Source organism: Gopherus flavomarginatus, chromosome 1 (genome assembly GCF_025201925.1).
Source record: "Gopherus flavomarginatus isolate rGopFla2 chromosome 1, rGopFla2.mat.asm, whole genome shotgun sequence".
NCBI lineage: Eukaryota > Metazoa > Chordata > Testudines > Testudinidae > Gopherus > Gopherus flavomarginatus.
This window is the reverse complement of record NC_066617.1, coordinates 92995431-93021705: the sequence shown is the minus strand read 5'-3', so window position 1 is coordinate 93021705 and position 26275 is coordinate 92995431. Positions and strand designations below refer to the sequence as shown.

Here is a 26275-nt window from a genome sequence, read left to right as displayed (position 1 = left end):
ATTGCTAGGCATGTGTCTGTAGCTCCTTCGATTGCCCTTTTGCTGAACGGATCAGACAAACTGAAGTGTGCACAACTGCATTGTCTTCTAGTGCAGCAGCCTACAGAGGAAATGAGACCTAGGGAAGGGAAAGACAAGAGGGAAAGGGGAAGAGGAATGTAAAGAGAAGGAGGGGTGATAGAAGGAGAAGAAGAGATTATAAAGTGGAAAAAGAGAATGGGAAGGGAATGAAAAGAGGAGATGGAGCTACTCTGTTATAATCTCCTGGATATAGTAGTTTTCACAGATATGAGGTACTTATTACTATTATAGAAAACCACTGCTAAATATTCATGAATATTTCTGAATTGTTTAGTCACAATATCATATTTGTGGAGTATGAAAAGATGGACCTGTATGCAGCCCTGGAATCTTCTTCTTAGCATATGCACAACGTGCCTCAGATGGCACGTGACCAGATTTCATCACCAAATTTGGTCTGCTGTTTGGATCATTAGCTTCCCTGGCCCGAGCCAGGTAATGATGGGGAGTGTGAGATGAACAGTGAATAACATGAATAATAATCTATATATGCAGAGTAATTTATATATGGCATCCTATAATAGAAATTGTAAACTTTCTCTTAGGATCTGGTTTGATTTTTGAGATAGAAGGGAACACGTACATATGGACTAAATCAGCCACACACAGGGAGGAGAACTTTCAAAACCTATAATGTATATTTCTGATTCATTTTAAATTACAATTTTTCTGCAAAAAACAAAGCAGAGAATCAAATCATAGCATGTCAGAGAGAGAGAGAGAGAATACAAATCACACTTTTTACTCTAGCCTTTTGTTTACAAAGTATGCAAGTTAAGGACATTTAATTTTGTGCTATTCCTTTAATGGTGTATGAAACTCAGAATTGTATTGAACAAGCCCTCTGTATGCTCACATCACTAGCATGTGAATGACTTTAAAGGAAAATAAAATAAAATAGCATAACAAGTCCTATGATTTATAGGCCAACGATCTTGCAAACACTTTTGCATGTAGTCTCAATGACCCTAGTGGGACTACACACGTACAGAAGGTTAATTATATGTGTGTTTACAGGAGCAGGGCCATAATGAGGATACAAAAAGTTATTAAGAGATACTGTAAATAAAGCCCCTTGGAATACTAGAGACAACTTCTCTTAACTATAGTGTTTAGGGGATTTTGCAAACCACAAATCTGTCAGGATTAGAATTTATTTTAAGATAGGCACTTGGTGGCTCCACCAATCTGGTACAATAGTTACAGGAAACAGCAGTTAAGTATTCCTTGACCTTCCCCTATAAAGGTTACTGAAATAAGATGCATCTACATTAGAAAAGATTTGCTAATATAGTTACAGCAGCAAACCCTCCTACTCTAGATGCATCTTATTTCAGCAGAAACATTTATTTTATTTTATTTTATTGCCAGTATAACTACATCTCCACTAGGGTTCTTGTGGTATAGAAATGTCATTTAAAAATCATGTCCCTAACTGGCATTACTAATCCAGCAAAAGTGTCTAATGTAAACCTGGCCTTTTTCCAAACTGAAATTAGTGATAGTTTTGATGGTGATTTTTGTACTTTGAGCATTTGGAAGTGGATTGGAAATAACCAACTTGGTTCACATAAGCTACCAGACCTCTGGAGCAGGTACTGTCACACACTACCTACTTGGAGTGGTCTTGAACCAATTACCTATTTGTATAGTTCTGTGCTAATCTCCTCAGCCATAAAGGCCTCCATTTCCATGGCTATCTAATTGCTGCTAAAAAAAGAATAAGAGCACTCACTCTACCATAAAGAATCAGAAAAGTTAATATAAGCATAATTAGTGTGGTCATTGTGACAGCCAGAGAGAACATTAAAAGCCATTCATTTAATTTTACATTTCACCATAGAAGTTACTTCAGTTATGGCACGCTGATATTTTTCTGAGGCTGCCTTAAATTCAGCCAGATGCTCCTCATAACTTTTAACAGTTGCCAGAAGTTGATCCCTCTCGACTGCTCCCAGGATGGCCTGGAGGATCACGTCAATACCCAACCCAAGAATGGCAATGCCAATACCTCCAAGAACAGAAGCACCAATCTGGGCTAGCAGAGTGACCAACTTGTTAACAGCAACAATTATAATATTTGAGCCGATTAGTTTTACAGCTACCATACCAGCAATGGAAGTAGCTTCTCCTAGAACAAGCGAAAAAACTTTGTGTGCTATTGCAATTTTCTCCACCTCTGGCTCTTTGATATCATAAAGCTTTTGGTACAGCATTGGCTCCAGCATTTCCTTCATTTCGTTGTCAATCTTCCATACTTCCCGTTGGATCTCGCTCATAGCTTGGATGATAATGTCACAGTTTTCCTTGATGGTGCCACCCTTTTCCATCTTAATCTGGGCAATTGTGCACCCCAAGTGTGCATTCAGCACTGCAATCAGTTCGTCTGTGGCACGGAAATTAACCAACATGCAGTCCAGCAGCTCCTGGTGCAGACGGATCACTTCTTGACGTCTCTTCGGGTTATCTGGGTAGAGGAGGTCACTCAGAGCCATTCTTCAGAGAAGAGCTGCAGAGAGAGGAAAAATAAAGTTTTTTACCCATCTTTAAAACCCAGAACACTGGAAGGGGACTGGATTGCATTGGGAACTGGGATACAGAGCCTCTAAGTCAGTGATTCACTTCAGACCCAACAAGTCAAATCCAGAGGTGTGACTCAGTATGTCTTGAAGTAGTCTTAAAACGACATAATTTACAACTTCTGTATCTGTCCAACATATACATTACACCACAATAGACTTCCTAAAACTTGTAGCTGCTTATCACTGTGAACTAACATCACCCTGGAATTTAGCCCTATGAATGAATCTGAGTGACTGCAAGGGAATTTGAGTAGGTGTAAATCACTCCACCAGCGGTCTAGAAGAGAGGAGAGTAGCAAGAAAAGCAGCTCACAGATCAGTGTTGGCACATGTTTAAGGTAAAGTAGAGCAGTCCCTCCTGTAGATTATACCTTCTTCTGATTTTTTGGTCCATAAAGTAAACTGAGTGGACTCCCTTACACTTACTCACATATTAGCATGTTGATATAAAATAAGTCTAAGGGAATCTGAGAAAGTCAAAGTCAAAAGCGTGTTCTACACACAGTTTTTGTAACAATATAATAATTTCACTTTACCAAAATAGTTATGACAGTAAAACCACTAGTGTGGACACAGTTATACTGGTATAGTTAAGCTTGGCAGGATTAGATAACAATGGATAGATGTTGCTAAACATTTATTTCAGCTGCCACACTGAAATCAATGGTTTCAGAGTAGCAGCTGTATTAGTCTGTATCCGCAAAAAGAACAGGAGTACTTGTGGCACCTTAGAAACTAACTTTCAGCATGAGCTTTCGTGAGCTACAGCTCACTTCTTTGGATGCATAGAATGAAACACACAGACAGGAGATATTTATACATACAGAGAACATGAAAAGGTGGAAGTCTGCATACCAACAGGAAGAGTCTAATCAATTGAGATGAGCTATCATCAGCAGGAGAAAAAAATTTTTTGAAGTGATAATTAAGATGTCTCATAGAAGGTGTGAGGAGAACTTATGTTAAGTTATGGTAAGTTAAGTTAAATTCTCCTCACACGCCTGCGGCAGCTCCACCGGAGCCGCAGGACCATCGGACCCTCCGCAGGAACGCCTGCGGCAGGTCCACCGGAGCCACGGGACCATCAGACTCTCCGCAGGAACGCCTGCGGCAGGTCCACCGGAGCCGCAGGACCAGCGCGCAGGGCAGCGAAATGGCCATGCGCCTAGGGCGCCAAAAACACTAGTGCCACTCCTGCCTCCACTCTGTGACCCCAGGGATCAGGTGTGATTAACTCTGTGGCAGTGAAGAGAGCCCTTTTCAGCCCTGCTGTCACAGTCCTGCTGTCACACCAGCTGGAAGTGCTGGGTCTGGGAGTCTCTTCTCTGTCCCAACAGCCCTGCAGCCTTTCCTGCACCTGGCCTCTCCAGGATTCGGGTGTCAGGGGTCCTGTAGTAGCAAAGGGAGCCTTCTGCAGCCCTGCTATCAGGGTTCCCTGCACTGCTTTGAGGCTGGTGTCGGTAACACCCAATCTATGCAGTCACACAGTGTGAAGAAGACTGCGGTTCTGGCGGGACAGAGCAGAGAGTCCCAGCCAGGCCTGCAAGGAGGAGAAGGAGGAGGAGTTGGCCCCAAGCTCCCATCCCCATGCAGGAGCCATTCAGCAGCAGGTGTCGTCCCCCCCCCCCACAGCTGAGAGTTCATCCTCCTCTTTGCAGCCCTGGCCAACGGTCTCTGCCCTGCCCTGCCAAGACTACAGCCTTCCCTGAACTTTGAGCCTACAGAGATGGGGTCTCACCGGCCTCACAGCCCGTCGTAGAGGGAGCGCTCTGCAGCCCTGCTATCATGGCCCCGCTAACTCACTAGCCAGGAGTACAGAGGTTATCCAGGGCAGGAACTGTCCAGCAGCACCCTGTGGCTTGGGCCTCGTCCTCCTTGCAGGGCCAGGAATAAAAATCAATATTGTTGAAATTGAAAAAAAAATAAAAATTATATTCTGCAGATCCTAAGTATTCCTGTTCCCATAGGGGAATAAGCAATCCTGGAATAAGCACCTTTATACCAGTATTAGCCAGAGTAGGGGGATGTATGGCTTTAACTATACTGGAATATTTTATATGGTGTAGCCAAGGCCTAACTTATAGCACCTTACACATCACCTAATATATCTTACTGTATTTTTGTCCTGATATTTAACTTAAATATTCGCTTTCTTACTTTGATCTCAGTATTCCTGTTTATTTCACCATAGAAATTATCTCCATCTGTTAGATATCTGAAGATGGTGATCTTGTCCCAGATTTAAAGTTAGCACATGACATTTAGGCACTGTCCATTTTAAATGGTGACGCTTAACTGCACTGCCCTAGTTGGAGCACCAAGAGGCATCCTACCTCACAGATAAAATCTCTCTCTGAACTCCCCAGGCACACAAAGAGAAGACATCCACTTCCACACCCTTTTGTGGTAGTGACCTTCTCCCCATTGTGTGTCAGTCCTGCTCCAGAGCAATTGGTGGGAATACTATAGCCCCATCTCCTCTCACACTTCTTTTGGGAATGCTGTGTGCCTGGGAAAGTAAGAACTGAGCTGACAGTGCTCCCCTGACTGCAAGGTCTGCAATTCTACCTGAGTGCACAGGCTGCTTACATTGGCCTAACCACTGTAAAGGCTAGGCAGCATCTGGCTCTTAGTTATCACTTAACCAGGCTGTAATATGTCATTTTAGCTCTTTCAGTCTTTCCCTACAAGCTTCCCCCTAATAATCTGTGGTGTTCTTGTCTAAACAGTCTCAAGTTTGTCACTACTTTTCTAGCACTGAAGCATGGAGAAAGAAGTATTATTCCCCTGCTCCAGGACATGTTGCCTTTTTATATGCAGCCTAACATTTCTTGGCCTTCTGTGTTACATTAACAAATCATCCCTAGTGTGCTGTTCACCTTCATCCCTGAGTGCATATGTTGTCTGGTTTGTCTGTTTGCATTATCCTCCTTCTCACTGACAATCTGGGTTTGGGGTTATTTTTGTGTACTAGCCTGCCTTTTTCCAAGATAAGTTTCATTTTGTTATTTGTGCTTAGATAATACAATGATAGGCACCTCAGAAATATCTAAGATATGGTAAATCACATAGCTATTTCTACTACTAGTCTCCTTCATATCATTTGTCTGTCCTTACTAGCTTTTGCAACACTTGCCAATTTAGAATCAGCTGTCTCCTACCTGGTGGTACTCCACTAGACACCACTCCCTTCCTCAGCAGATGCATTGCTATATATAAAATTTTGAGTCATCCTTCAACCAGCCTTCAATCCAAGTGACCGTGTTCAGCCACAAGCCAATTGGAATGTATATAATTAGTAACATTGTGTGGAAAATGAACATTGATTTATGAAAATCCAAATATATTACATCTACTGCATTTCCTTCACACATTTCTTTTGAAGTTCTCAAAAAAACAATAGAGCAATCACTTCAACTCATGCTTCTTTTTCTTTTCAGGATGGAGGAGGTATTATTCATGTACACCAAGAGTTTATGATTTTGATGAAAAGCCGTGAACTAAACTGAAACAAGACCTTGTGAAAGCAGGTATGATTTCTTATTAATTCTACCTAAGGAAAATAGAGAGCAGGCTTCTTTCTGACTCAGAGTGGTATTTGGGTCCTTTCCCTCTAATGAATTCTCTGTTAAATGTTGTTGGTTAGTACTGTACTGTGGAAATTTGGAGAGGATGAAATGTGCCGAATGGAGTGCAACTTTTGTGAATGTCATTAGTATAATAGAAATTTAAGAGATTGAAGAGGCCTATTAGTTCATATTCTTTATCACTGGCCAATCTAGGATTATTTCAGTTTATGCTATTATACCTCCTCTGAACATCGTAACCCTCTCTCTCTTTGGCATTAACACTTTTCAGATGATGTTATATTACTCCTACAGTCAAATAGCCAAGTTGTCCATATATATTTATTTAAATCTTTGTGCATACTATAAGTTAGCCTCTGCAGCCCAACATAAATATTTTTAAGGGATTCTACACAGCAAATCATAAAGGCTACCTACCTGCTTTTTAGTCAGAGCTTTGTAATCAGCTGTAGGTATGCAGGACAGTGAATTCTCTTTTCACTGGATTTCTCTGGCTGTTTCTGGTGGAATGTGATGACCTCGGTCTGCAGGGATTGTTGCTTCAGTTGGGTCCTGTTGCCTGCCTGGTTTGTAGATTATTTTAGTATAACACTGCTCTCTGGACTCTATACCCAGCCTCAGCTCATGGTTTCTCTGTTCCCCTTTCAATTTTAAAATTGTTTAGTTTATTTCATGTTGGTAAAATAGTTTGATTCACAACCCTAGAACCTGTAGCCTTCTGTTTATGCTAGGAACAGGTAAAGTACAAATCCATATGCATCTAATGCATGTTCCATCAAAAATATTTCTAAAAATATATACTTCATAAACTTGAGTGCCCTGCAAACATAATCACAAACAGCTAAATGTTACTATAGCTGTAAATCTGTGAATTCCAAAAGAAAAGTCATGGACAGTCCAACACAAATAGAAGAGTATATACCGCAACATATCTGCTTGGTAGTACAAGCTTCTGTCACAGCAGGACAGCCTGTACTCCAACACTAATCCCATTTAAACTCCATGCTGGGAGTTCCACAAAAAGACAGACTCAATCCTGTGCATCACACTTGGGGTAGGGGGGCCTCCGGCATGTCAGATGCAATCACCAGGGCCACACCAACTGACAAACCCTTCCTCAAGTCAAAATGGATACATTCTGAGAATGACAGGAAAAGCTCTATTCTACTGCTAGGTGGGGAAAGGTTAATCCATAATTTCCAGTTTGGTTTTCTTCTGAATGATGAGACATTGGTTCAATACAGAATCAGGGCACAAAATTCCTCTTGACTTCAGAGTTTTGGGCACAGAGAGAAAATTGTAACTACATAAGCACTAATTTTGTGCAACATTCTGATTTTTGTTTTATTTTAAAGTCTCCCGTTCAAGTACTGACCAGGGTCATCTAGTTTAGATTGCAAGACCTGATGATACCACATCCCTAGTGGATAGGGGTGCAGGAATGTGCCTTTTCTTCTCTCACTGATATAGAGATACCATCACCTAAACTTTGTTCCCTTTAAGCATTCGTCTAGTTTGTGCAGGGCTTCCTGCCAATTTCAACTCCTTGATACTACATCTGTAAGGTTTCTAGTCAGTGCCAGGGCCAGCTCCAGGCACCAGCCAACCAAGCATGTGCTTGGGGTGGCACCTTCGGGCAGGATGGCACTCTGTTTTTTTTGGTTTGTTTTTTTTTCACCTGGGCGGCGCTTGGGGGGGAGTGCGGGGGCTTCGGCAGCGCAGCGCTCGGGGGAGTGGGGACTTGGGCAGCATGGTGCAGCACAGTGCTCAGGGGGGCAGGGGGCGCGGGGGGCTTTGGTAGCATGGCGCTCGGGGGGGCGGGGACTTGGGCGGTGCGGCGCTTGGGTGAGGCGGGGGACTTGGGCAGCATGGCTCTTGGGGGGGTTTTGGCGGCGTGGCATTCAGGGGGACGGGAGCTTGTGTGGCACGGCGCTTGGGCAGCGCAGCACTCGTGGGGGGGCGTTACTGCAAGGCAGTGCTCTTTTTTTTTGCTTGGGGCAGCAAAAAAGTTAGAGCCAGCGCTAATCCTTCTGTTCTGGAGTCTTCATGTTCATAGAATATCAGGGTTGGAAGGGAACTCAGGAGGTCATCTACTCCATCCCCCCTTGATCAAAGCAGGATCAATCCCCAGACAATTTTTTGCCCCAGATCCCTAAATGGCCCCCTCAAGGATTGAGCTCACAATCCTGGGTTTAGCAGGCCAATGCTGAAACCACTGAGCTATCCTTCCACCCTTTTATGCTCTAGGTTAGAATGTGATTGGCAATCATTGAACAAGAAATGAACAGTTATTCCTCCACATACACTAGGAAATACTATATTTGTAAATATTTTAAAATTCGTTTAATATTTAAAAATATTTTCTTTCTTATAATATAAAGACTTGGTAAATCCCACATGCCGGCCACTGATACAATGCTTGGAATTCTTCTTGGTTTCCATTTTATTACCAATAGTTCTTTTGTCATTATTAGAACTTATATTATCTTACACAAGTACATAACACATTTCAGGCCTGATTCTGCTCCTACTGAAGTCAATGGGAAATTTGCATCTAATTTAAAAGGAAGCAGAGTTGAGCCCTTCTTGAGCAGGAAATACACATCCAACAATCCTTCTGCCCTTTTGAGATAGATCTAAATTAGTGCTGGAAAAACCTCATAAAATTGTCATTTCTTTTCAATTCAGATGCTTATCTGAACTGTATTAGTCTAAAAATCAAACTGGAAATGTGCAGAGAACACAGTTTCTTGGGAGATAATTGGTGGTTTCTACTGGAATACAGAACACACAAATTGTCTTTCTCATGGTTTTTCAGAACTTCCACTTACAGCCCAAACCAGGAAATTCAGGGATGCCTGACTTTTTTGTTTAAAGAATGTTAATCACAACTCTTTCAGAGCACTTGAGTTTGGGGGAAAGACTTAGTCTGGCTTGCCCATCACTAATCTTTTTTGTTGACATCTCAGTGCACCAGATGGGAGGATCTAGCACTTGAAAAGGGGCTAACTGTGTCATAACATTTCTTCCCAGATCTGGACCTTAGCGTCCAAAATATGGGTGTTAGCATGAAAACCTCCAAGCTTAGTTACCAGCTTGGACCTGGTATTGCTGCCACCAGCTAGGAATTATACAGTGCCTAGCTCACTGTGGTTTCCCCAAAACCTTTCCTGGGGGACCCCCAGACTCAGATGCCTTGAGTCTTACAACAAAGGGAAATATTCCCCTCCCCTTGTTTCCTTGTTACTTCCTCCCAGGCTCCCCTCCCTGGACGACCCTAGGAGATTCCCTGCTTCCAGTCCTGGAAACACAAGTACCGAGAGATCTAATCTCTCTTCCCCCTCACCCAGAGGGTATGCAAAGTCAGGCTTAGTAGATCTAACACAAAGAGATTTTCCCCCTGACTTCTTCCTCCCACCAATTCCCTGGTGAGCTGCAGACTCAATTCCCTGGAGTCCCCACTAAAGAAAAACTCCAACAGGTCTTAAAAAGAAAGCTTTATATAAAAAGAATGAAAAAGGACATAAAAGGGTCTCTGTATCAAGGTGACAATATACAGGGTCAATTGCTTAAAGGAAAAAAATGAATAAACAGCCTTATCCAAAAAGAATACAATTTAAAAGATTCCAGCAACTACACACGTGTAAATACAAAAGAAAACAATATAAACCTATTGTCTTACTATCCTTGTACTTACAACTTGGAAACAAAAGATTAGAAAGCCAGGAGATAGAAAGATCACTCTCAGAGCCGAAAAGAACAGACCAAGAACAAAGGACTCACACCCAAAACTTCCCTCCACCCAGATTTGAAAAAGTCTTGTTTCCTGATTGGTCCTCTGGTCAGGTGTTTCAGGTTACTATTGTTACCCCTTTACAGGTAAAAGAACATTAACCCTTAGCTATCTGTTTATGACAAACAGAGGCAGAGAAACTCTTACTTTTCACTACCCCATGCAAGAAGTAGGGCAGAGTTTCTCCCTAGCAGTCAAAAGAATGATAAAATGAAAGCCCAATCAGTGAGTTTGCTTGTGCCTCCACCTACCAAGAGCTGTGAAATGCTAGCTAAACGATGTCTATATCACCTTAGTCGGATATCAGGATTACAGCATTCAGAAACACGTGCATGCTGAGAAGATGCTCACTGCTCTAGAATAAGGAAGAAATAGTGTGCGTGACTCTCAGTCCTGAGTCATTCTGGTCTGTAACTGAAGAATGGCTCTTATGGACCAAGTACCCTTCTGCTTCCTCCACAGAGGACCATGCTCTAATTTTGTGAGGCACACTGTATATACATATGGGAAAAAAATATTAGATTTAGCCAAACCAAGTACAGCTAGTAAGGATGAAGACAGGTATATTAGTTTCCAAAGACTTATAGTAAATCTAACAATAAATAGCTAAGCTGTCTTTCCTCAAGAGGAATGTTCTTATTCCTACTCTTAATTCCACTTTTCTGCTTACACTTAAAGGGTCAGATTCATTCCAAGTGTAAGCATCAAAATCAGTGAAGCTGCACCTACTTACATCAGTTCTACATTTGACCTAGAAAATAACATGAACTGTAGAGGCCAATGGAGGATACACTATTTAGGAGCTGTTGAACTATAGTTCTGGTTTGAAAAAAACCCTGTATGGTATTATTACTGGAGATTTATAGCTCAGGATACAGGTACTGTACCACTTAGATTCCTCACCTGTGTCTTTTGATTTGTTTTTCAGTGTCAAATCTCTTTTCTGGAAATGTTGTCCATCTTTGGTGCAGAGAGAGATAAACAAAGGGTGCTCGCAGCCAGCCAGACTCTGTATGATTTCGTATACATATATGTCTCTTCCACCAATACAATATTTCGACTCCTCAATCAGCACCTTGGCACCAGCTTCCCCGTCATTACCGTGAAGGAAAACCTTAGCATTAAGGAGAACCTTCAGCTCCTGATCAGTACTCTGAAAGAGATGCAGGCTGTTGTGGAAATGAAAGACAAAGATGTGCAGCAGAGCATCAGCCACCATCTATATGCTAAGATTGCTGGGCCCATCACTTCTCTGCAAGAGAAGATTACTGTTGTGAAGGACCTTTATGAAAATTATAAGGGAGTCCTAGGAAGTATCAGTGGTCCAATCGCTGCCGTGCTACTGAAACACAGCAATCTCCCTGAGACTGTAGAGTCTGCCATTCATCATCTATTGACTTCCCCTGCCCTGTCCCTCCAAGTAGCTGACCTTCTCATGGGCCACAATGAAATTGCCAAAATATTCCCAACTGTCACTGAGAACAGCTCTTCAGGGAGTAGGATTCAAGAAGCTAGACCTCGCAGTTCATCAATTGCCTTCTCATTTTCCAATTTCTTGCAGGCTGTCCTTTGGGGACAGGCTTCTACAAACACCCTGAAAATAGCTGCAGGCTATCTGGAGGAGGCTGTCAGAGTGCTGAGACCATCTTGTGAATCTTTCCAGTGCATTGTTAAACTGGCTGAGGTCTATATCTCACTCATAACAGACAAGTTGCAATGATCATTACGGCAATTGTTCGTGTGTTAGCAATATGCTTCTGTTCCTTCTTTTCTTACAGCAAGGGAAGTTGCACAAAGGAGCAAGAGAAGGTTGCGGCTAATTGCTGATTCCATAATAATTTCTGCAATCACTTTTAGTATCTAGATTTGAGCATTGCACTAAGGCGTCAAAGTGAAGTCTTCTTGCTTTGTTAATTTAAAAACTTGATAAATAAAAATCAACACGAAACTAAAGTAAACAGGAAAAAAGTCTAAGAATCAAAATGCTGAAACAGTATCTGTTTTAATAAGTGTATTTAAACTTTCTGGGCAAGCTTTTTAGATTATTCTGATAGCAACAATTAATTGTGACAGGTCAGGTTATAGTGGCTAGCTAACAGGAATTAGCTCATTCAAAATAAACTATGATAGTATTGGTCATTGGGAGGTTAGCCATCATGGTTGGATTTTCATCTGATTGACCAACTGGGAATAGTAAATCACTGTGATTTGAGATGAGAAGTAACTAGATAATCTGTGGTAGAGTGAAAGATAATCTTGTACTCTGCCAGAGGCTTTGTGTTCAACTTTTGGGCAATTCACTTAATCTCTCTTTGCTTCAGGTTCTCTGTGAAATTGGCATATTTTCTCCCTACCATAAAGGAGCATTGTGAGGCTACATTCATGAATGAATGTTTACCACTCTGAGATTCTTGCATGGAAGGTGCTGTATAAGTGCAAGTATGATGGGGACTAAATCTTTGTGATGGGGCAAGTAAACCAGAGTAACATAATTGATGGAAGGGGGTTGTGGAAGCTCTTCCATATTTCATGCCTACGTATGACCTCAGAAACTAATTTGTTTTCTGTAACTCTCTTCTGAAGTCGAAATAAAACCTACAAGAGACTTTGCTGCCTTTGAAGCGTGTAATGCCTGAGCTGGAGGAATAGCATGGTGGCTAGGTTTAGGAAGTGTTTAGCAAAGCAGACATGATAAGGAGTTCACTGAGCAAACTGAAGGTGGAACTTGGTGAGGTGATTTGGGGAGGAATTCAACAGGGTGAGCTAAAGAAGGGGTACAGCTGATGGTCTGGAGGAAAGGCATATTGAGCAGGTTACTGGAAGAACACATCACCTGAGATGCACAAGGAAAATTTAAAGGAAGAGAAAAGGTGATGCACAGCTGTTAAAATGGCGGAAGGGTATAGCAAGTGATCTGAAACAGAAGTGAGTCACCGAGACAGTTTGGGGAGAATCCCAGCTGCTGGGCTGGGGAAGATCTGTGATAGGAAAGGACACTGCAGGGTGGATTGGAGGAGGGATTTGATTGCATAGTCTAGGAATAAAATAATTAGTGGTTTGATTGAATAGGAGATAGAGTGAGGTAGGCTGGGGGAGGATTTACTTTCTGAACTGCTGTAAGACCCAATGTGTTAGTATAGAAAAGGAGCAAAATGACTAGACTGGACATGGGCATAGTGGTGTGGGCTGGAGAAGGCAATTGCTAGCCACTTGACTTCAAAGAGATTAAAATTGAATTTAGTTCTTGTATAGTACTCAGCGCGGCTCCAGGCTCCAGAACGTCAAGCACATGCCTGGAGCAGCAAGCCACGGGTGGCGCTCTGTCGGTCGCCGCGAGGGTGGCAGGCAGGTTGCCTCTGGCGGCATGCCTGCAGAGGGTCCGCTGGTCCTGTGACTTTGGCGAACCTCCTGCAGGTGTGTCGCCGAATCCGTGGGATCGGGGACCTCCCGCAGGCAAGCCACCAAAGGCAGCCTGCCTGCCGTGCTTGGGGTGGCAAAATACCTAGAGCCGCCCCTGATAGTACTGTTCATCCACATATTGCAGAAAGCTTTTCTCCTCAACTTCTGCTTTATATTCAGCTAGTCATCAATCAGCAGTTTGTTGGGAGTCAAAGGGCTAGGTCTTTTAAGTTCAAGTCTATAATATAGACAACTAGCTCTGTGCATAGTGAATAGGTCAGGGGGATGGCACATAGAATATGGAACTTCTTGCCTTTTGATCACCAGTTCCATGCCAACTCAGGTTGACAGTTACTGGCTGAAAATTGGTACTACCTGATGGCTATTTGTAGCCTATCTAGAATGTGTTAGTGAATTTCAATTCAGTACTTGGTGGTCAGATGTCTACATTACAAAACTAAATTATCACAATTTATCATCTGGTTGGTAGTCTGAGCTCAGTCCAAGAACAAAATGGGACAGAGGCTAAAAAACAATCTGATCTCCAAGATGTGGTCCCTCCAGGCATATTGGAGGGAGGCAGTATGAGGGGAAAATTTGCATTACATGCTATAGCTTTTGTGAGACTAGAGGATTTCAGGATTATTGCCTTGTGCCTTGCAGGAATGCTAAATTAACTTTTTAAAAGTTAGGAAAGAACATAGTTAAACTGGGAAGGAGAATTCAGTATGAATTCACATTTAAAAACAGAGCAATAGAACTATATATGTGTTTAATAACATCAACCTCTCTTTAAAATGGACACAACCCAATCGGCTCTACAATTTCAAATTAACCTTCGTAAGAATTTGCAGGTGTTTTCTTATTGTCCACCAGAGGGTGCTCTTACTACTAACTCAAGAGAACCTACTGAGACCTGCAAAAGAAATGCTAATACAAATAGTAGTTCAAGAGTTCCTACTGTATGGTTGTATTCAAAGCCTTGCAGACTAGGTACCTAAATTGACTGGAGTCTCTGCCATGCTCTTCCTTAAGCACACAGACCCATTATCTTCCTACTTTGAATTAGGGGTGTAAAAGTTTAACTGGTTAACCGGTTAACCGATAAGTACAGTCTTATTGGTTTCAGTTAACGATTAAACTCCTCAGCCCTCCACGCCCAGGGTCCCAACTCCCAGCAATGTGCCCAGGGTCCTGGAATCCCAGGCACGGAGCCAGCAGCTGGGACCCTGGGCATGGGGAGGCAGTGGAGTATCGGGCATGGGGCAGCAGCCAGGACCCCAGGTGCTGGGCAGGTGGCAGTGGCATGCTGGTCCCAAGACCGGCATTCCAGCAGCCAGGATGCCAGGCCCAGGGAGGTGGCCAGGACCCCAGACCTGGGGCAAGGACCCTGGGCACGGGGAGGCAGCAGAGCTCTGCACCCAGGCCTGCAGCCAGGATTCCTGGTGCAGACAGCAGTGGAGCCCTGCCTATGTGAACTCCTTAATGGTTAACAGTTTAACCAATAGAATTTTAATAGGTTAAACAGTTATTATTTTTAAACCCTATTTACATCCTTATTTTGAATGTACACCTAGGGGCTTGATTTTGCAAGGGATTAAACACTTCCTTTGAAATTCTGAGCACCCTTAACTCATTGAAGTCAGGGGGAGTTAGAGGTAAAATCGCAGGAGGTGTTCAGCACCTTGCAGCATCAGTAACCTCTGTGGCTGGTTAGCTGTAAATCCCTCGCTCCCGTCACTCATTCCTTTCTATGCAGCACATGAATCCTTCTGTGACCAGGGAAAGAGTCATTGCCTGGTGGAGTAGAAGAAAGCACTGATCACACAAGAAAGAAAGGCAGCGATTGGAGGAATGTGGATACTGTTCTTGCTGCTTGAAGCTGCAAAAGAATCAAAAGAGATGTTCTTTAGAAATTCAGCCTAGAACTTCAATGCACAACTTATTCCTTCCTTAGGTTTGACTTTATCTGGTAGTTGGAATAATAGCACAACATAAACCTCAGCTCAGACTTGGCTGTTTCTAAGGTTTCCCTGCAGAGACCTCTCTGTCTAAGACTCTAATTCTGTCCAGAGAATCTCTTCCACTGCCTTTATATCCTGGTGGAATTAAACCTCACCTGCCGCAATGAGTAAGTAGAATTTACTCATCAGATTTATGCAGGTTTCTAACACAGTTTATAAAAATCTGTCACCTTGTTACAGAGCCGTTTTAAAATAAAAAATCTCAAAACCCACTTACTCAATCAGCATTTCCAGAATATATTTTAATTGACAATAAGATTTAGCCCTAAAATGTGAAAGATTTTTGGTTTTGTTGGCATTTCAATGGGAATCAAATTCAGACTTACAATGGCACTGTGAATGCAACTTTAACTACTGAGAAACCTTCGCCTCGCCATTCTACACTACATGCACCAGCTGAGCTGGTATTAAAATTTTGGTCCTATACCTCCAAAAACACAGACCTGTATCATTGCAGCTAAACAAAGACTAGTTTTACATGCCAATTACAGAAGGCAACATACACCCAGTGCCCAGTATATATATAATGGAAGCTGGTTGCACCTTGAACTATGAAAAGGTCATTCTCTGTGGATTGCTGCCTTTTTTGGAGTCTGCCCTACCACAGTCCTGAATGGATTTAGCAAGGAAAGTTTAGGACCCTTCTTATTGACTGAGATCTGCACTGGAGCAGCAACTTGCTACTGTGCTGTCAGCTTCATGAACAGAATCAGCCCATGCTTCAAGTCTACCTACTATTTTGTCTTAGTACCAGGCAGTTGCTTTCATTTTCTGAATGGTGTTCTGTCCTTAAAGGTTGCATTGACCATTATTGTCCTGGGACAAAAAATAAGAGCCCTGTGTCAGTGATGTGTAACGTACTACAGCTCTGGCAGCTATTTCTAGCATCATGCTGGGATTTTGCCAAGGGAATGTAGGTGGGAGTAATGGAAGCATGGAAGGAATAGCACCTGGTTAGACTCAGGTTCCTTTGCCAGCAGACTCTGTTAGAACTTTAACCTGTACACAACAAAATGTCTACTTTCTCCCCTGCCCTCCCCCCACACCTTTCATAACAGCCAAAAAACACATGACAGTGCACACTCAGTCAAAGGACACTCCTGGCTTCCTCTTCCCCAGGGAAGATATTAGGCCTGAAACATGAGTTGTGGTGCAGCAGGGTGAGCCCTCAGGGTGCCTGTCAAGACGACCCTGGGTCTCCATTATGAGAGTTCCTATATACAGTACCTTTCAGGAGCTGGCAGTTGTATTGACTGTAATTTCCCACAGAGAGCAGATATAGCCGGTTACCACTTGGTGTTCGACTGAAGTTTCTGACCTGGAATATCTCATAGGGTGGAATGAGGACCTCCCTCTCAGAAAAGTAGTGGGAGAAGCGTTGCACAACTGCCCCTACGCAAGTCTTCAGAGTGAATATTGTTTCATTCCCAAATCTCCGGGCTTCCTTCCGGAGGAGTGAAGTGGAGGTGAAGCGGCCAAACCGCACTTTGGTGCCCAACTCAGCCTCAAAATACAGGCCTTTTACCCCCCGGTGCACCTGGTAGCACTTTTTTCTTGTGGTGCCACTCTGCCATCTCCTCACCAGTTGAATGGCTGTAGTCAGGTAGAAGTGGAGGTATTTGAAGGGGAAGTTGTGTCTGTAGTGCTCTGGGGATGTCCCAGCTCTGGACACAGCCCAGTTCAAATCAGAGTGCAGCGAGGTGTTCATGGTGTAAGCCAGGAGGGCTACGGCATGATTCTCCTGCATCTCCCTTAGCAGAGCCATTGGCTTTTTTGACCAGACCAGCTTTGCTTTCTCCCAGATGCTGGAATAGTTCTTATTATTACCCAATTCCTTTTGGAAATAGTCTCCTCGGTTCAGTTCTTCCATTACCTGCTCACGGCAACCCTGGTACTGGTCATCAAAGGAATCTGGTGCCATATCCATGAGAATGTGGGACACAGCCTGCAACATAAAGAATGGGACCCTATTAGTTTGTGTGTATGTGTATGTCAATAAATCAGATTGTCTCTACTGTTTTTGTCCTGCTACAGAGATCCCAGAGTGCACGGTGGAGCATTAGAAGCTCACAGCACAATGTGTGGCACACAAATATTGTAGTCATTTTGAGCATGTCAACAGCACATATGCAACCTTGCACATTTTTGTACCAGCTAATCCCTGTGAGTGAATATTGACCAGGATTCTACCATTATTTCACTTTATGAAGCTCAATATTGGAGCGTGAGGAGAGTTCATAGGTATGCTGGGAATACATGCAATAGCCAGAGGAGATGAGGTTAGGACACATTAACAGGCTGAAGAAAGGAACATTCACTTGGTCGCCGAAAGATTTGAGGTCTAAGATGTGGTAGAACGCTCCACATAGGTTCTAGACAGACTCAGAAACTTGAAGTGAGGGGCTAGTCAGCTCAGAGCTATGGCTCTGAGGTTGCCTTTGACATTCTGTTCTCTGCATTGGGTGCAGTGAGGACATTACTTGTGAGGCTTTCTGCATGTTGCCAATTCAAATGTACAAAGACCCATGTGCAGCAATTCATCTCAGCTCTGACAAGTGGAAGAAGCCCCCTTAATGAATGAAAGTAACTATATCTCCAGTGTCTCCACTCCCTTTTAATAAGAAAGGTAAATAGGTAGATGGAGGTAGTCAGGTGGACCATTGGTAGCCTAATTCTGCCTGGCAAGTGCTTCAGCGGCAAATGAAGGAACCCATAATGCAATATGTTAATTGTGCAATGCTGTGGGAGTGCACTAGAGGGGAGAATTTCTTCCTGGTGCCCTGTTTACAACTAGCGCTTTTTTTTTTTGTCAAAGCAATTATCTATTGGAAAATGCCCTTTCACTAAAACTGAAATTTTTCACAAAATCATATTGATATCAATGACATTTTGTTGAGGGGAAAAATTGGGGAAAAAAGTATAGAAAATATCAAAATGGAAAATTTTGACATTTTCAGAATGATAAGTTTTGATTTTTCATTTCAAAATTTACTTTATTTTGAATTTTAAATGTTAAAAAGGGTTGAAATTGAAACAAAATGCTTTGATTGAACTGAAATAATTTTTTTTTTGTTTTGGAATTCCATGATGCGAAAAATGTTGAAATTTTGGCTTATTGTCCTGATTCAGGACCAAAAAAGTATCGAAATTTCAGGATTTTTTATGGCATGAAAAATCAATTTTTCAGCCAGCTCTAGTCCTGTTGAATCAAAATAGATGTTCTATCTGCAGGGCTTTTTACATAATGTGGGATAAAAAGAGTCCCATAGCAAATTATTAACAAAATAACTTCCAGATCTGACAAATCCTAAATCACATGAATAGTCTGTAGTCATATCATTCATCCTAAAGGAGCTGGTTGGACTAATCATGCAAGCTAACACTTGACAATGGTTAGGTTGCTGGTGTGTTGAGATCACTGCCCATCAGGGTGATCAATATTAGAATCATAGAATCATAGAAGATTAGGGTTCTTTGATAGGTTAACGAGTCTTGTGGATAAGGGAGAAGCAGTGGATGTGGTATGCCTAGACTTTAGTAAGGCATTTGATACGGCCTTGCATGATATTCTTATCCATAAACTAGGCAAATACAATTTAGATGGGGCTACTATAAGGTGGGTGCATACCTGGCTGAATAACAGTACTCAGAGAGTAGTTATTAATGGTTCCCAATCCTGCTGGAAAGGTATAACAAGTGGGGTTCCGCAGGGGTCTGTTTTGGGACCGGCTCTGTTCAATATCTTCATCAACGACTTAGATGTTGGCATAGAAAGTATGCTTATTAAGTTTGCAGATGATACCAAACTGGGAGGGATTGCACCTGCTTTGGAGGACAGAGTCATAATTCAAAATGATCTGGACAAATTGGAGAAATGGTCTGAGGTAAACTGGATGAAGTTTAATGAAGACAAATGCGAAGTGCTCCACTTAGGAAGGAACAATCAGTTTCACACATACAGAATGGGAAGGAGTATAGCAGAAAGGGATCTAGGGGTTATAGTGGACCACAAGCTAAATGTGAGTCAACAGTGTGATGCTGTTTAAAAAAAAGTAAACGTGATTCTTGGATGCATTAACAGGTGTGTTGTGAGCAAGACACGAGAAGTCATTCTTCCACTCTGCTCTGCGCTGGTTAGGCCTCAACTGGAGTATTGTGTCCAGTTCTGGGCATCGCATTTCAAGAAAGATGTGGAGAAATTGGAGAGGGTCCAGAGAAGAGCAACAAGAATGATTAAAGGTCTTGAGAACATGACCTATGAAGGAAGGCTGAAAGAATTGAGTTTGTTTAGTTTGGAAAAGAGAAGACTGAGAGGGGACATGATAGCGGTTATCAGGTATCTAAAAGGGTGTCATCAGGAGGAGGGAGAAAACTTGTTCACCTTAGCCTCTAAGGATAGAACAAGAAGCAATGGGCTTAAACTACAGCAAGAGAGGTTTAGGTTGGACATTAGGAAAAAGTTCCTAACTGTCAGAGTGGTTAAACACTGGAATAAATTGCCTAGGGAGGTTGTGGAATCTCCATCTCTGGAGATATTTAAGAGTAGGTTAGATAAATGTCTATCAGGGATGGTCTAGACAGTATTTGGTCCTGCCATGAGGGCAGGGGACTGGACTCGATGACCTCTCGAAGTCCCTTCTGGTCCTAGAGTCTATGAATCTATGAAAAGACTTCAGGAGGTCATCTAGTCCAATCCCTGCTCAAAGCAGAACCAATCCCTACTAAATCATCCCAGCCACGGCTTTGTCAAGCTATTCCTTAAAAACCTCTAAGGATGGAGATTCCACCACCTCCCTAGGTAACCCATTCCAGTGCTTCACCACCCTCCTAGTGAAATAGTTTTTCCTAATATCCAACCTAGACTTCCTCCACTGCAACTTGAGACCATTGCTCCTTGTTCTGTCATCTGCCACCACTGAGAACAACCAAGCTCCATCCTCTTTGGAACCCCCCTTCAGGGAGTTGAAGGCTGCTGTCAAATCCCCCCTCACTCTTCTCTTCTGCAGATTCAGTAAGCCCAGTTCCCTCAGCCTCTCCTCATAAGTCATGTGCCCTAGCCCTCTAATTATTTTCGTAGCCCTCCACTGGACTATCTCCACTTTGTCCACATCCTTTCTGTAATGGGGGGCCCAAAATTGGACACAATACTCCAGATGTGGCCTCATCAGTGTCGAATAAAGAGGAATAATCACTTCCCTCAATCTGCTGGCAATATTCCTACTAATGCAGCCCTATATGCCATTAGCCTTCTTGGCAACAAGAGCACACTGTTGAATCATATCCAGCTTCTCATCCACTGTAATCCCCAGGTCCTTTTCTGCAGAACTGCCGCTTAGCCAGTCGGTCCCCAGCCTGTAGCACTGCATGGGATTCTTCTGTCCTAAGTGCAGAACTCTGCACTTGTCCTTGTTGAACAGCATCTGATTTCTTTTGGCCCATCCTCCAATTTATCTAGGTCGCTCTGGACCCTATCCCTACCCTCCAGAGTATCTACCTCTCCCTCCAGTTTAGTGTCATCAGCGAGCTTGCTGAGGGTGCAATCCATCTCATCATACAGAACATTAATGAAGAAGTTGACCAAAAGAGGCCCCAGGACCAAACCCCGGGGCACAACTCTTGATACCATCTGTCACTAGACATTGAGCCATTGATCACTACCCACTGAGCCCGATGATTGAGCCAGCTTTCTATCCACCATATAGTCCATTCATCCAGCCCATACTTCTTTAACTTGCTGGCAAAAATACTGTGGGAGACTATATCAAAAGCTTTGCTAAAGTCAAGGAATAACATGTCCACTGTTTTCCCTCATCCACAGAGCCAGTTATCTCATCATAGAAGGCAATTAGGTTAATCAGACATGACTTGCCCTTGGTGAATCCATGCTGAATGTTCCTGATCACCTTCCTCTCCTCCAAGTGCTTCAAAATGGTTTCCTTGAGGACCTGCTCTATTATTTTTCCAGGGACTGAGGTGAAGCTGACTAGTCTGTAGTTTCCCAGATTCTCCTTCTTCCCTTTTTTAAAGATAGGCACTATATTTGCCTTTTTACAATCGTCTGGAACCTCCCTCAGTCACCATGAGTTTTCAAAGATAATGGCCAATGGCTCTGCAATCATATCAGCCAAGTCCCTCAGTACCCTCGGATGCTTTGCATCTGGCCTCATGGACTTGTGCATGTCCAGCTTTTCTAAATATTCCTTAACCTGTTCTTTCACCACTGAGGGCTGCTCACCTCCTTCCCATACTGTGCTGCCCAGTGCAGCAATCTGGGAGCTGACCTTGTCTGTGAAGACCAAGGCAAAAAAGCATTGAGTACTTCAGCTTTTTCCACATCATCTTTCACTAAGTTGCCTCCCCCATTCAATAAGGCTCCCACACTTTCTCTGACTTTCTTCTTTTTGCTAACATACCTGTAGAAACCCTTCTTGTTGCCCTTCACATCCCCTGCTAGTTGCAACTCCAGTTGTGCTTTGACCTTCCTGATTACACCCCTGCATGCTTGAGCAATATTTTTATATTCCTCCCTACTCATCTGTCCAAGTTTCCACTTTTTGTAAGCTTCCTTTTTGTGTTTAAGCTCACTGAAGATTTCTCTGTTAAGCCAAGCTGGTCACCTGCCATATTTGCTATTCTTTCTGCACATTGGGATGGTTTGTTTATGCACCCTCAATAAGGCTTCTTTAAAATACAGCCAGCTCTCCTGGACTCCTTTCCCCCTCACATTAGCTTCCCAGGGTAACAGCCTGCCCAGCAATTCCCTGAGGGAGTCAAAGTCTGCTTTTCCAAAGTCCATGGTCCATATTCTGCTGCTCTCCTTTTTTCCTTTTATCAGGATCCTGAACTTGACTATCTCATGGTTGCTTCTGCTCAGGTTGCCACCCACTTTTACTTCCCCTACCAATTCTTCCCTGCTTGTGAGCAGCAGATCAAGGGGAGCACGGCCCCTAGTTAGTTCCTCTAGCACTTGCACTGGGAAATTGTCCCCAACACTCTCCAAAAACTTCCTGGATTGTCTGTGCGCTGCTGTATTGCTCTCCCAGCAGATGTCAGAGTGATTAAAGTCCCCCATGAGAACCAGGGCCTATGATCTGGAAACTTCTATTAGTTGTCTGAAGAAAGCCTTGTCTACCTTCTCCTCCCGGTCTGGTGCTCTGTAACAGACACCCACCACATCATCCTTTTTGCTCTTGCCTCTAAACTTAACCCAAAGACTCTCAACAGGCTTTTCTGCAGTTTCATATTGGAGCTCTGAGCAATCATACTGGTCTGTTATATACAGTGCAACTCTTCCACGTTTTCTCCCCTGCTTGACCTTCCTGAACAGTTTATAACCATCATGATAGTGCTCCAGTCATGTGAGTTACCCCACCAAGTCTCTGTTATTCCAATCACATCATAGTTCCTTGACTGTGCCAGGACTTCCAGTTCTTCCTGCTTATTTCCCAGGCTTCTTGTATTCATGTACAGGCACCTAGGATAACTAGCCAATTGCCCTGCTTTCTCAGTAGGAATCAGGAGTCCGCCCCTGCTTCATCCTTCTCCTTCTGTTTCCTCTTGGTATCCCACTTCCCCACTTACATCAGGGCTAAGGTCTCCATCCCCTGGTGAACCTAGTTTAAAGCCCTCCTCACTAGGTTAGCAAGCCTGCCTGTGAAGATGCTCTTCTTCTGTTCGTTAGGTGGATCCCATCTCTTCCTATAAATACTGCTTCCTGGAACAGCATCTCATGGTTGAAGAATCCAAAGCCCTCTCTCCAACACCACCTTTCTCTGCAACCATGCTTTTACCTCCACAATTTGATGGTCCCTACCTGGGCCTTTTCCTTCAAAAGGAAGGATGAATGAGAACACAACTTGCATCTCAAACTCCTTTATCTTTCTTCCCAGAGCCACATAGTCTGCAGTGACCCACTCAAAGTCATTCTTGGCAGTATCATTGGTACTCACATGGAGAAGTAGGAAGGGGTAGAAGTCCAAGGGCTTGATCAGTCTCAGCAGACACTCTATCACATCCTGAATTCTAGCTCCAGGCAAGCAGCACACTTCTTGAGTTCCCCAGTCTGGACAGCAGATGGATGACTCCCTCCCCCTTAGGAGGGAGTCCCCAACCATCACCACCCATCGCCTCCTCTTGGGAAAGGTGGGTGTGGAACCCCCATCCCTAGGACAATGCATCCCATGCCTTCCAGTTGATGGGGTCTCCTTCTGATTTCTTCCATCAGATGAGTCTTCCAAACCATTCTCTGCTATAGTACCTGCGCAGAGAGCCTGAAAACAGTTTCTTACCTCTGTCTGCATTGGGGGTACATGGTTCTCCTCTTTCTTCTTCTTGAGGTCACATGCTGATTCTTCAGCATGCTGTGCCTGCAGTACCAAATGCTGACTTCTATCCAGAAAGTCTTCATCCTCTCTGTGGCAACGCAGGATTGATACTTGGGTCTCTTGTCCTTTAACCGTCTCTTCTAATATGGAGACCAGCTTGCACTTTGTACAGACGAAGTCGCTTCTGTCCTCTGGGAGAAAAACAAACATGGCACATCTTGTGCAGGTCACAACAGCTGACCATCACTATCCGTATTGTCTTCCTTCTAAGAGCCTCTTCAGATGTTGTATTCTGCCCACAGAATCCTGAAAGGCAAAAAACTCTGTGGGAATTCTCCCCACGCAAACTCCCTCTGTTTGCCTCTGTTCTGTTCTCCGTTCATACAGATTGTGTACAATGGTTCAACAATATTATGTCATTGTTTCCATTTACTCCTCTGTCTGTATCTATCTGTTATCTCTTGTCTTAGATTGTAAACTCTTTAAAGCAAGGGCTGCCTTTTTGTCCTGTGCCCAGACAGCGTCTAGCACAATGGGGTCTTGGTCTGTGGCTGAGGCTCCTAGGTTCTACGATATACAATATACTATACACAATATAACTGGGCCCTGTAACAGGAAAATAATATTTAGTGTATTCTGTTTGTGTGGTTGTACAACTGATTAACTGTTGATAATGTTTCTTATCCCTGAAAACCTTTTGTAATTAAACATCAATATAATGCATGTGATAATATCATTGATTGCTCTTTTCACTGTTGGGTTTTTAAGTGGGCTTTGGCCAAACACTATATCCAGTTATTTGATATTTGGCTGACTACAAGTAGACATTCAGTTCACCATGAACATTCATCTTAACCTCTCACTTGGAAAAGGACCCCTAAGTGAATACACTGACTGGGCCCATGGAATTAATAGCATGGACCTCACTGTTTTGGGACACACCTTCTCTACCCATAGAGTCTTAAATATTTTTGGGGAGAATCCCAAACTCAGTCACATGAGATGGAGAAATTACCAAGAACATCTCTGTACCATCTAAGAAAGATTGTACTGATTGGTTTCCGAGTGGTAGCTGTGTTAGTCTGTATCAACAAAAAGAACGAGGAGTACTAGTGGCATCTTAGAGACTAATAAATTTATTTGGGCATAAGCTTTCGTGGGCTAAAAGCCACTTCCTTTGATGCGTGCAGTAGGAAAAACAATAGAAAGATATATAGATATATATAGATATATATATAACCCCCATCTTTTCATGTTCTCTGTGTGTATATATATATATACACACACACAGAGAACATGAAAAGATGGGGGTTGCCACACCAACTCTAATGAGACTAATCAATTAAGGGAGGCTATTATCAGCAGGAGAAAAAAAAACTTTTGTAGTGATAATCAAGATGGCCCGTTTCAAACAGTTGACAAGAAGGTGTGAGTAACTGTAGAGGGGGAAAGTAGCATGGGGAAATAGTTTTTAGTTTGTGTAATGACCCATCCACTCCCAGTCTTTATTCAAGCTTAATTTAATGGTGTCCAGTTTGCAAGTTAATTTCAGTTCTGCAGTTTCTCATTGGAGTCTGTTTTTGAAGTTTTTTGTTGAAGAATTACGACTTTTAGGTCTCAGAGTAGCAGCCGTGTTAATCTGTATCCGCAAAAAGAACAGAGTACTTGTGGCACCTTAGAGACTAACAAATTGATTTCAGCATGAGCTTTCGTGAGCTACAGCTCACTTCTTCGGATGCACAGGTCTGTAATTGAGAGTCCAGGGAGGTTGAAATGTTCTCCTACTGGTTTTTTAATGTTATAATTCTTGACATCTCATTTGTGTCCATTTATTCTTTTGTGTAGAGACTGATAATAGCCCACTTTAATTGATTAGTCTCATTAGAGTTGGTATGGCAATCCCCATCTTTTCATGTTCTCTGTATATATATATATATCCTCCTACTGTATTTTCTACTCCATGCAGCTGATGAAGTGGGTTTTAGCCCACGAAAGCTTTTGCCCAAATAAATGTGTTAGTCTCTAAGGTGCCACAGGTACTCCTCGTTCTTTGTACTGACTGGGGCATTTCCTTGATGCTCAACCACAAACATTCCCTGGGAAAACATGTGACTTGAAAATGGAGGGCATTGCTAACAATGCAATCAGAAGGGTTAGAGAAGGTGAGAAATGGAACACAGCAAGTGAAAGCAAAATAGTTCTCATTGCTAAGCTTGAGTCAAAGCCCACTGAAGAGACTGGAAATATAGCCATACAGCCACTCTCTAAGCAACTTCACAGCTTCAAATAAAGCACAACCTTGTCACCTCTCATCAGCCTCAGCAGGGAGAAGATCAGCAACAGCAGGAAGCTCAGTAGATCAGCTGTCATCCCAGGGTCCACAGGAGATCTGCTACAGGATGTTGAACTCTCACAGAACCAGAAGAGGGGGGTACCCTCTCTTTCTTATGGATGTTTTGCTCTTGTCTCTTTTAATGTCATAAAT

The 26275-nt window shown here is 43.0% G+C and overlaps 2 protein-coding genes across 8 annotated transcripts; both read right to left on the bottom strand.

Annotated features, from left to right (window-relative positions):
- Positions 1-697: 697 nt before the first annotated feature.
- SMCO3 (single-pass membrane protein with coiled-coil domains 3) lies at positions 698-2576 on the bottom strand. The gene has a single exon (XM_050954958.1). It carries the CDS (start codon positions 2574-2576, stop codon positions 1899-1901), a length of 678 nt encoding a protein of 225 aa, XP_050810915.1. The 3' UTR covers positions 698-1898.
- Positions 2497-26180, bottom strand: ART4 (ADP-ribosyltransferase 4 (inactive) (Dombrock blood group)). 7 transcript variants are annotated; one of them, XR_007774602.1, is made up of 6 exons: positions 26097-26176; positions 23755-23981; positions 16694-17411; positions 15127-15239; positions 10947-11196; positions 9733-10534 (listed from the first exon to the last, which is right to left on the bottom strand). XR_007774602.1 is itself a non-coding variant. In XM_050954574.1 (4 exons), exons 1-4 carry the CDS (start codon positions 26158-26160, stop codon positions 2580-2582), a joined length of 1020 nt encoding a protein of 339 aa, XP_050810531.1. In that variant the 5' UTR covers positions 26161-26176; the 3' UTR covers positions 2497-2579. The 7 variants fall into 7 exon arrangements, 4 of the variants coding, with proteins under 4 accessions (XP_050810531.1, XP_050810504.1, XP_050810540.1 ...); XR_007774601.1 differs by having other exon boundaries at positions 9733-11196; XR_007774604.1 differs by lacking the exons at positions 9733-10534; positions 10947-11196; positions 15127-15239 and adding exons at positions 15245-15324; positions 16202-16282.
- Positions 26181-26275: the final 95 nt, after the last annotated feature.